Source organism: Coenobita brevimanus, chromosome 74 (assembly GCF_032717465.1).
Source record: "Coenobita brevimanus isolate Jiangsu-jjx chromosome 74, ASM3271746v2, whole genome shotgun sequence".
Taxonomy (NCBI): domain Eukaryota; kingdom Metazoa; phylum Arthropoda; class Malacostraca; order Decapoda; family Coenobitidae; genus Coenobita; species Coenobita brevimanus.
This window is the reverse complement of record NC_137027.1, coordinates 15,712,261-15,724,384: the sequence shown is the minus strand read 5'-3', so window position 1 is coordinate 15,724,384 and position 12,124 is coordinate 15,712,261. Positions and strand designations below refer to the sequence as shown.

The 12,124-nt window shown below is 45.7% G+C and overlaps 1 protein-coding gene across 1 annotated transcript in view; it reads left to right on the top strand.

The window, feature by feature from the left end:
* Positions 1-12,124, top strand: part of LOC145407786 (alpha-(1,3)-fucosyltransferase C-like) — a 269,611-nt gene that overhangs the window by 192,884 nt on the left and 64,603 nt on the right. Inside the window, exon 5 of the mRNA XM_080278650.1 lies at positions 1,571-1,699. Coding sequence (XP_080134776.1) covers positions 1,571-1,699 — 129 coding nt within the window. The remainder of the gene's footprint in view (positions 1-1,570; positions 1,700-12,124) is intronic.

Genomic DNA, 12,124 nt, shown 5'->3' with positions numbered 1-12,124 from the left:
TGCTTGTTTGTATCAATGTGCAAGGTCAGAGAACTTTTCATTTTTCACAAATGACAAACAATAAACCCAGTGCACGACATCGATCACTAATGCACGTGATTCATTGTACGGTGGCAACATTTCACAATTGCTTATGCCTGTATCCTCCATTATAGCTTTCACAAGACTTGATTTTGTTCCACCTGCTCCCATTGTGCCATTCTCATTAAATAAGGATAGAGGGTAATTGCTACAATCATGGTTTCCAATGTACTCCTGTACATCAAAACTGCTACCATTAGCAATAATCTCATACGAAGGAGGGCTCTTGCTTTATCACTTTTCCCTGGAGCTGAACATTCTCCTTGCTACTTTTTGCCTGGCTTTGTGTGAAGGTGTTCCATTTGACACTTGAGCGCTGCCTTCTTTGTGTAAAGAATTTTCAAGTGCTTGCAGGCCAATTTCTTCCACATGTGTCAGATCATAATGTACGTTTTCAAGAGCATGTTCACTAATAACAATACTGATCAGGTGGTTTGAGTCTATTATAAATGGACTGGTTTCAGCAGCTGTCATTACATTTTTGACTAGTTCACTGTCCCTGGAGGCCTGAGTTGTACCAGCTTCATGATATACGTTTTCAGTTTCAGACGGAGATGTAACATATCTTTCAGTTTAGAGCTGATCTGTGATGTTATAGCTTTGGCATATGCTCTGGAGTTAGGAGTGAGGCCCGCCAGTCCAGTGCCTGGCAGACATCTTGGACACCGTCTTGGATTATAAGCTTACAGTAGTTGATTTTTATAGATAAAGGTATATCACATTACTTTGAAATTATCAAAAATGAATTCCTTGTCCTTAAAATCTCTAGAACACATGTAATAAACCTGAAATTGCTGCAAATTATGACCAGCTTATGTACATTGACATATGTGGCAGCCATCTTGGATGCCATCTTGAATTCCCAGTTTACAGTAGTTCGTTTCCAAAGCTGTGCACCTAGATACTGTTCTTGGTGGTTCAAGAATTAAAATGGTGTCTCACAAACTTTTATAACAATCCTTGACTGTTGAACCCTGTTTACCCCCTGGGTAATATACAATGTTTCCTCCCCAGGCCTCATAACATTGGGTGCGTGGGGTGTAAACTGGGCTAGACTCTAGGGCTAGACTCTGATCATGCGGTTTTAGTGGAAATATTGAACTTGAAGATATGACTGATACCTTTTTTAAATAATAATGAAAAATTAATATGACCATGTGAGATGTTAAAGAAAGATTATGAGGACCGATTTTGCCTGGTGGTGTTTGATACCGTTGTCACCTTATCCATAACGCGTAAATTAAAGCTTTGAAGCAAGACACAAGTCACAACTCCCTAATTTGATTTTTGTGGAACGAAGCAGCAAAACGATCACTTTAATCAAAGCAAAACTTAAAACTACACCAAAATGTGAAACTGAATAATCCCGTGCTTAACTTCATTTTCAATAAAAGCTACTGACTTTGAACTCGTTTTGCTCGCTTAAAACACGTTCCATAGCATAGTGTGAACTCCTGTTACCTATTATAATTGTTTTTTTCTTGCTCAGATACCCGCATCAGTCATGGGTGTTCTGGGAGATGGAGTCGGCTTCCTACGTGTATCAGAACCCTACACGATACAACGGAATGTTCAACCTCACCATGACCTACAGAAGAGATTCTGATGTATATTCAGCGTAAGTGGAGAGAGACAAGTGAGACATGGAAAGTAAAGGTGGATGCAAGGGAGGATAAAAACTGAAAGATGATAACAAAGGAAAAGTTAGACTGAAAGAAGAGAATGGGAGAGAATATGTGAAAGGATGGATAATGAACAGAGAGAGAGAGAGGGGGGGGGGGGTAGCATAAGAAGACGGAGGAAGGGGCAGAAAAGGTGGAATGGAGGAAGAGAGAGAAAGGGAGAGTGAGAGATAAGTAGCGTAAGACGTAGACAATGCCATGCTCAGCCTCACAATGACGTACTGGCTATGTTTTGGGCGTGAGCGGAGAGAGAAGAAGGAGATTTGGAAAGAAAAAGAGAGCATAGGTAAGATTAAGATTAAGGGACTGAGAGAAAACTGAGTTAAGAATGATAAGAAAAGAGGTAAGGATAGAAACAACGACTGATGGAAGGGAGGAGGGTTAAGGAAGGATAGATCGTCGGTTGATGAGAAAAGAGGGGGGGAAAGAAGGAAGAACAGCAGGGGAGGGATAGTGAAAAACGTATGGAGGCAGAAATGGAGAAGTAGGAATGAAGGGAGGGATGGAGTAACGGGAAGCTGGAGGGAGAGTTGAAAAAAAAAAAGGGGGATGAAGAGAGGAACAGAAAGAAGGAAACGAAAGGAAAGATAAAGGAAAGAATGATGGAAGAGGGAGAGGTGAGGAGAGAAGCAAAACAGGAATGGACGGGGGAATAGTGGGAAGACTTTGGAAAGATTTCAGGAAGAGAGTGAAAATAAAGAAAAAAAAAAAGAGGGAGATTGAGAAATTACACGAGAGAGGGAGCAAAGAGAGAAAACTAGCAAAATAGACAAAAGTAGGTTAGCAGGGAAAGACAATGAAGACAGACAAGGAGGAAGAGAAATGAGGGTAAGCAGGGAGGGAGAGGGAGGCAGACGGTGGCAGGCAGAAGGAGAGTTGGAGATAGGTGAGGGAGGGGGGAAGAGAAAAATGAAGGCAGTTTGAAAATGAGAAAGTTTTAAATAGGCAGAAAGTGAGGAAGAGATGATGAATCATCACCTTCAGAGTTGCATTTTCATCCATTTGAATACTAACACCGACCTGAAGAGTGAGAGAGAGAGAGAGAGAGAGAGAGAGAGAGAGAGAGAGAGAGAGAGGTCAGAAACAGATGTCTTCGGCATTACCACCTTATGTCAGTCCGCTGCCGGACAAGGACCTCTCTCAGTTTTCTCCTTCTCTACCTTCTTGTTGTTAATCTGTTCCAGCACAGTTAAGCAGATTTATTGATTTCACCTTTCCACTGAGTTCCTTTCCTTTCTTTTCCAGTTTTCACTCTTATAATATACATATATTCATAAGCATTATATATATATATATATATATATATATATATATATATATATATATATATATATATATATATATATACCATTGGATCCAAAAGCTGCTGGGCGAGGCATTGGACTGTGAAGGTACTAAGCGGACTGCCCTCCGCTTATCGGCTCATAGTCGTGAAGCTCATAGGTCCCTACCCGGGGGTTCCCTACTTTATTAATATTTGAAAATTCCCAGTTCTGTCCAGTACTCTGAACACTGGGCTCCAATGGGATATATATATATATATATATATATATATATATATATATATATATATATATATATATATATATATATATATATCGCCTCTGTGATAGTCATGAGAAAAACAATCGTTACCCTTCAAAGCTATGCACTATGACACAACAACGAAGTGTTGTGGAATGACGGGACAGGAACGTTTGTACCTCAAACCCGTCAATTTCGGTTATGTGAGACAGATATTTGAATTTGTGATAGAGGTAATAAAAACCAATTAGATCGTTTGGCCTCTGTGCATAGAGGCAATACGCCTTATTCTCCGGCACCGAATTCATTAAATAAAAATGTAATGCTAGGTGAAAAAGACCCGACTCCTCGGTCCTAGAACACCTAACGTGTAGCGAGGTCCTCTTTCGAGACCGGGTCTTAGTGCAATAAAGAGAGGTAGGACACAAAAACTCCAGACAATAACCTTTACACGTGTATTACCACAGTCAGACACAGGACAAAAACAGCAGGTATTACAACAGTGTGAAGAGAGCGCTGGATGCGAGAGGGATGTCTGTTGAGCAAGGAAGAGTGGCTGTGCGTGACAGAAATAAATGGAGAGAAATTGTGAATGAATAAGTGATGACGCAGCCCTGAGGGGATATTCTCCCGCATTTGGTCTGATCAGCTAGTCAGGTCAGGTGCGGGTAAGGGGATGGATCTGTTATGATGTGGCAGGGGTAAACCAGTTCTGCTGTCGGGCCCTGCTGCGGATGTCACTGATTGCATTGTGCAGTTGACCCTTGTGCGGTGTGATGCGGTGAGGATCTGTCCGTTCTCCCCTTTGGAGCTAAGATGCGAATGAATGTGTTTGAATGGATGAGTAAATGGAGAGTGAGTCGTCCTGTCTCGGCTACCTCCCTTTTCTTGGGGGAAGCAGCCTAGGTATATAGATAGATAGATAGATTACAACACAGTATGTGGCAGAAAAATAAAAGTATGTGGCAGAAAAATAAAACCTTACCTAGGATATTAGTATCTCGCAGGATACTGGCTTAACAGATACTGATGCCAACACGGTAATTTTAGTGCACAGGTGTACCGGGAATACAGGATTGCGGTGCGCGTGGGAGTGTGGGGAGTGAGTCTCTCATGGGGGGGGAGGGGTGACGCGCGGCGGGTCAGAACAGAGTTATAGTAATATTGGGAGGGAGTAAGTATTATTAATTCGAGCCTAGTATTTTCTGATAGCAAAGGTGTTTTGACAATTGATTCTATTCCTCGTCCAGGTTCTTACGTATACGCTAACTGCTGGGAGGAGATTCTTAAAGGGAGGGTGGAGGACACTGGGAATTCACTGTGTTTATGGTAATACAAGCGGGAGAATATTATTAACACTATTTCTCTACTGTTTCCTGGTAACAAAGGACATTTGTGTATTTTACTATAGAGAATCTCTTGGGGTAGTAGTCTTACTGATCTTCTGCAAGGGCGTCACTCGTGAGTCTGATTCACCAGAACTTAGTTTCTGCACTCGTCCTTATTCATCCGCCCGTGATTTCACTCGCCCCGATATTCAACATACATTAAGTAACTGTATCACTGTTACACTAATTCTGGGGCAACGTCACACTTAGCATAAGTCACTTAACTGATTGTGGGGCAACACCACACTTAACATAATTCACTCATATAGTGGGGCGACGGGGAGACACGCCGGCGACAACTCTGCCGGAATAGGGGTACCGCCAAGGAAGGGCGTGCCGAGAGGGCACGGGACGACTCGCAGGGGCGTCCTCTCTCGTCAAGGCCTGCAGGTGGCGAAGGGGCCCGTAGTCTTCGGGCTAGGTTCAGGAGTGTGACCCTCAGGACTGGGGCCAAACAGGTCCAGGAATCTCTGGTTCAGGTCTCGGCCGGAGGTGGAGGTCTTACGCCGTCTTGGGGGCGTGGAGAGATCACGCCCGGGCGTCCTAGGGAGGGCCTGGAGTGACTGAGGGCTGCGGCCCCCAGAGTCAAGGGGCGCCATCAGGGAGGGGCTGCGCCCCGACCTGAACTAGGGTCCGTCAGGTGGGTCTTCTCCAGGGCCAGGCGTAGGGAGCAGAGGCCAGGGGAAGCTGCAGGGCCTCGCCGGGGTCCTTCGATGCTGGAGGTCCGGGGTCTCCTCTCACACTGGGGCGAGGACACTTCTGACACCTCTCTCCAGCCATGGGGCCCGGCTATCGGCCGTGGCTGCTCAAGGGCGCAACTATAGGGCGCCAAGGCCCGGCTATTGGCCGTGGCCTGAGTGGGGGACTTAGCGCACCTCTGTACACCTTCGGAGCGGCAATCGGCCATCTGACGAAGGCGGGAGCGGCTTCCGGCCGTCTCCTGCAGGAGGGAGGGGGAGTGGCTATTGGCCGACTCGGGGGCATCACCTTCGGGGCGGCAATCGGCCGTCTGGCGAAGGTGGGAGCGGCTATCGGCCATCTCCTTCTGCTGGAGGGGTGAGCGGCTATCGGCCATCTGACGAAGGTGGGAGCAGCTATTGGCCGTCTCCTGCTGGAGGGGTGAGCAGCTGTCGGCCATCTCGGGGACAACACTTTCGGAGCGGCTACTGGCCGTCTGATGAAGGAGGGAGCGGCTATCGGCCGTCTCCTGCAGGAGGGGGTGTTGGGCGGCTATCAGCCATCCCAGGAAGGACACCTTCTGATGAAAGCGGGAGCGGCTATTGGCCGTCTCCTCGTTACCCTCAGGCCGGTGAGACACAGGTTCCCTTACGAGGGGCGGGCGGCTACAGGCCATCCCTAAAGAGAAGGCACCTTCCTGTAGAAGGTGGGAGCGGCTATCGGCCATCTCCTGAGGGGCGCTAGTCGGAGCTGGACAGACAACTCCACCCCGAGCTGATCTGGCAGTCCCACTCCCTGAAGGTAATGTCATCTCCCTGCTAGGGCGGCGGTACAGCTGCTTGGTGCTATAGGGGCGCACGGACCGGGCTGACTTATGCCATTGTCGCACGGCATCCCTTGGTTCGACTGCGGCTACTCCGTGGGGTCCGGATGGGGGTGTCAGTGAGTTCCTGGGGGCACTATGCTGTACATCACGCATTTCAAAAAATATAACCATATGGTCTGAAGTCGGCAACCCACATGCAGACGGGCAATGAGTATGTGCACCTGTGCCAGACGTATGATAGTACTTCAGCTGATACAAGCCAAGTTAGTAAATTTCAGTGTAATAATGATATGTATTACTTTCCACATATAATAAATGTTGAGTAGAAGAAAAATAATAATACATGTTCAGTCTCATTGCTTTAATATTTTGTATACCCACCCCCTGTGTCCCAAATAGCCTCTGGACTCCTGAAGCATCCATCTGAAGCACTTAACCACCCATCTAAAGCTGACAAATGAATTCGTGCACCCCTGCTAGACTATCATTAAAAAAAAAAATAGTCGATGCCTGTAGATTTAATACCCTCCAAAATAATTTATTTGTTGTATTCTATAGATAATAGGTGTTGAATAGTAGGAAAATAATAAACCTGCTGCATTTCATAATTAATCCCCGGTGGGGCGCTCAGGGTAACGCAAACACGTCCTATATATTTCCCCGCCATGTGACTCATTCTTGCTCATTATTCCAACTCTTGTAATGGAATTGTGATATGGCAACACTAGATAGGGCAGGGGCGAACAGCAAGGACCCGCCCACATAGCCATACTAACATTCATTTAGCATTGAACATTCCTGGGGTAACAATACTTTTCCTTATGACTTTACAGTGGTAGAGTGTGCTTCTCACACACTGGTAGACGTGGGTTCGCCCCCCGCCAGAGTTGTAAAAACTTTAGGAAGTGTTCACCGAGTCACTTACTGCATTGGCGGACATAAGGGGTGCTGTGGTTGAACCAGTGTCACATACTAGTATGCTTGCACCCAGTCGGCTTAAGGAGGACCGATTACACTTGAATCAGAACCTACACACTCATCTAAAGCCACTCCAACATTACAGTCACACTCACAAGCACTTCTTGCCCTGCATACAGTCTCTACCAGACAGCCCAAGCCACTGGATAGAAATACATTGGCTGTATCGTCCCTACTTCAGCGGGGATAGGCCGGTCCTGCAGTGGACACTCAACGGCTGATGATTATATATATATATATATATATATATATATATATATATATATATATATATATATATATATTTTCTCATAGATAGGTAATATGTATGTATGTATGTATGTATAGGTATATATAGATAGACTGATAGATATAACTATCGTATCGAATATTCTGCCCATCATTATTGTCGTCTTTGATGCACCGATGGGCAGAGCTCACGTGCCTCCGGACTGACCCCATGATCCCTCTTGCTGCTCCATGGCCTATTTCTTTGCTGCTGCTCAGCTCTGGAGGGTTGGAGGCGGAGGGAAGGGCACGGGCACACTCTCCCCACACGGCTAAAGGCCGAGCCATGCATGCCTGCACTGCACCGAGGGGCAGAGCTTGCATGCCATAGGACTGACCCCATGGTCCTTCTTGCTGCTCCATGGCCTCCTCCTTCGCTGCAGCTCAGGCCAATATGTACAGGGTGACCCTAAAAAAACTCTCATAGTTCAAAGGTAAATGAAGAAAAAAATGGTTAAAGATAATCAAAATATTATTTGCGCACCTGAAACTTCATTGAATACAGTTTTTATTCATCATGTTTTAAAGATGACATCCTCCAAATGGTGGCTGTCATTGTTCTATAGACATTTGGAGTTGATTTCTGAAGGCTGCCATGGCTCAACGGGTTATATCAGGTGGAACAGCGGCTATCTCCTGCTGAATAGCAACCTTAAGGGCTTCAAGACTTTGGGGCATACACTCGTGATTTAAGGTAGCCCCACAGAAAAAATCACAAGCAGCGAGGTAAGGGGAACCACCCAACATCGCCACGCAACGATATCACCCAATCCGGAAACATTTCCCTCAGCACTTGCAAAGAACCTTCGAACTGTGTGTGCCGTAGCTCCATCTTGCTGAAACCACACATCGAGTTCTTCAAGCTCAAGGTGTTCGAGTTGTTGCCTTAGAAACAGTCAGAAGTTTCGGTAAGAGTTACACCATCCTCTTCAAAGGAATAAGGACCCACAATGCCAACATCGGCAACAGCACACCACACAGTTACTCGATTGGAGTGCAACGGTCTTTCATGTAGCATGCGAGGGTTGTCTTCAGACCAATAGCAAAAATTGTGTTTGTTTACAGAGCTGCACAAATGAAAATGAGCTTTGTCACTGCACAAAAGAACAGCATCTTCCGGAACACATTGCAGAATGTTCTCGCATAACTCCCTGCAACTTATCCAGTCTCTCGTAGTGAGTTCTTGCACAACCATCATTTTGTATGGATGTAAGTGAAGGTCTTTGTGTAAGATTCTCCTTGCAGTTTCCTGGGATATCCCTACAGCTAAAGTATGCTTCCGCCCAGAACATCTTGGAGACTGCATAACAGATCACCTCAATGCTTCAATATTCTCAGACGTACGAGTGCTTCTAGGTCGGCCAGGTGATTTTCTTTTTAAAACTGAGCCTGTTGCCCTGAAATTCTCAACCCACTGCAAAATGGTCTTCCGATCTGGAACGTTTTGGTTCCATGGAATACTGAAACATCTTCGAAAGGCTTTCTGCATGGCGATCACGGAATGGTTGTTTGTGAAGAACGCTTCGACAGCGAACGCACGGTGTGCTCCTGACCACGCCATGTTGGTGACCGAGGATGGTTGGGGTTGGGCTACCAACAGACCCTAGCCCTGCCCCTCCCGCCTCACTACTGCCAGTGCTACAGCCTTTCGAAATGTGGGAGTTTTGGGGGGGTCACCCTGTATATATATATATATATATATATATATATATATATATATATATATAGATAGATAAATAGATAGATAAATTGATTGATAATATGTGTGTATGTACGTATGAATAGGTATACATAGATAGATTGATAGATATAACTATCGTATCGAATACTCTGCCCATCATTATTGCTGTCTCTGATTTTTCACTGCATGGAATAAATAACTTTGACAAAATTGCCATCCTCACTGATAGCCTTCTTCCATTCGTTCTTTTTCCTCGCGGGGGGGGGGGGTAGCAGTGGAGTCTTCCGTGATATCTAGCTTTTTTAATAGTAACTGTCATTTTTTTCGCAACTACAGCACTTTGAGCTGAATCAGATGATTTATAACTGTTAAAAAAATATGTACTCCAATATTCTTTTATGTATTTAAGTTGTAATCATATATATATATATATATATATATATATATATATATATATATATATAAAGACGATCACTTACTAGTCAGTGTACTGTACATCGTGCATTTTGGGAGGGTTTCCATACGGTTTTGGTTTGCAGATAAATGTAAAAAGAAAAAAATATTTGTTTGATTACCGGTAATATAGTACTGTACATAGTGAGATACATGCCCTTATATTCTCAACTTTTCAATATGAAATGAATACAATATGAAAATGGATAACATTCCTCCACATTAACAATAGGAGCGTTTGCGAACTCCCAAGAAGCTGCCAATCTTCACCTGATAACTTAATTTGAAAATTTAAAATGGGATCAACTAAACTCCTGTTTTGTGTTACCTTTATCACTTCGTTCATAAGTACAATTTTATTAATATATCTACTCATTAAAATGAGGAAAAGAAGCTTCTTTATGATAAAGTTGAAGGGAATCACTAAACTAACAAAACTAACCGTCTATACGTCGGGACAAATATTCTTCGTAGCTTAAAACCGTTTACTTACATTCCCAGTCATGTCTTTTATTATAGCTTTAATCAAATAACACTTTCAGAAATATACGTCTATATAAAATACTAACATGAAGCCATTTGGCTGCAAAATATTAACAGGAATCAGATAAAGATTGTATGCAGACGCCCGCGCCAAGTTTGGTTGCCGTCTTCCTGGAAACATCGGTGTAATGCTAGGTGTTTTAGGCTTGGCTTCCCATCCCTCTAATGCCTACTGCGTAGCTGGGTTCTGTTTCTAGGCCAGAGCTTAGACAAATAAGCGAGAGGCAGGACACAAAAACTCAAGGCAACAACCTTACATGTGTATTGCTAAATTCTACAGTGGAACAGGTAGATGTCACAAGAGTGATTATGCTGAACAATTATAATCCTGAGGCCTAGATTATGGGTGTTAATATCGCACAGGATACTACTTGGGACAAGATTGGGTAAAGTGAACAGCACTACAATCAGGCGTCTTAGGGCAGTGAAGCTAAACACTATCACTTGGGAAAGTCTAGTTTTTGTATATCGGGTGGAGTTCGTGGCAGTCTAACTAGTTTGTCATGTCGTTAATCATTGCTCTTGCATTGGGGCCTCTGTATGATCTTAAGGTGAGGCTATGTCACTATATGGTAGCGTAATCACGTAGACAGATATTTATTTCACTGCCCTGCTGTATTCACTGTTTCACTGTTATCTTATTTATTCCACCTCTCGTTTATATAACTACTGATGCTTTTCTCACTGGCTTGCCACATTCTGATAACTCACTCTTCTGCCCTCACTTCACTGTATCACTGAGACTGTGCTTTCACTGTCACTTTCGGGACTGGGCATAATGGCAGTCAGGTACAAGGGCGGCGGGGATAACTCAGCCTCACTACTGACGGGGCTGAGTTCCACCAGGGGCCTCTGTATTCAGGGGCCACGGGATCACGCGTAGGGGCGTCCTGTCTCTTCCAGCTGCTGGTGGTGAAGGGTCCTGCATTCTCAGGGCTTAGGGCGGGAGTCAGGCCCTCAGGGCTGGGGCCGAACAGCTGCCTGAACCTCTCGCTCAGGCTCCTGACGAAGGACAAAGATCTCCAGCGTCGGGGTGTAGGGATGTCCCGCCCGGGGGTCCTGGGGGTGGTCTGGAGGTCCTGTGGGCTGCATTCTCCGGCGATTGGGGACGCCGTCAGGAGTGGGCTGCAGCGTCGGCCTACGTCGGGGTCCGTCAGGCAAGTCCTTTCAGGAACCAGCTGCAGTGAGAAGAGCCTGGTGGTAGTCACAGGGCCTCTCCAATACTCCTCCAGGCTGGGGCCTCCCTCTGGGTCGTAGTTTCGTGGGTAGGAGTCAGCACCTGATGGAGGAGCAGCTACCGGCCATCTCCTGCCGTAGGGCCCGATTCTGGCTGTGGCCTTCAAGGGGCATTGCTACCGGCCGTAGCTAAGGTCCAGCTACTGGCTGTGACCTGGGGAAGGGAGCAGCTACAGGCCGACTCAAGGGCACCTTCAGAGCGGCTACCAGCCGTCTCCTTATTACCTCCAAAGCAGCTACCGGCCGTCTCCTGCAGGAAGGTTGAGTGGCTACCGGCCGTCTTTTGAAGGGCACCTTCAGAGCAGCTATCGGCCATCTCCTGCAGGAGTGTCAAGCAGCTTCTGGCCGTCTCCTGACGAAGGCAGGAGCGGCTATTGGCCATCTCCTTATTACATCCAGAGCGGCTGCAGGAGGGTTGGGTGGCTACTGGCCATCTCAGGGGTGCTGACTGGAGCTAGAGTAATAGCCCCACCCCGTGGTTGTCAGTGGTCGGCTCGCCCGTAAGGTAGTCTCGCTTTCCTGCTATGGTGGCGGCAGACGAACTCCAGGTCATAGGGGCGTGTAGCCCGGGCAGACTTATGTCCCTGTTGCCTGGAGTCCAGTTGCGCTGTATTTGCCCTTCTGTAGGCTCCTTCTGGGGGTGTTAGGCTGCACTCTGTGAGACTGCACTGCATTTTAATCGGTATTTGGGATTTCAGTCAGAGGCTTCGTCTTCGTCCTCGCATGATTTCAGCCTAAAACATTGCACCTTTATATATATATATATATATATATATATATATATATA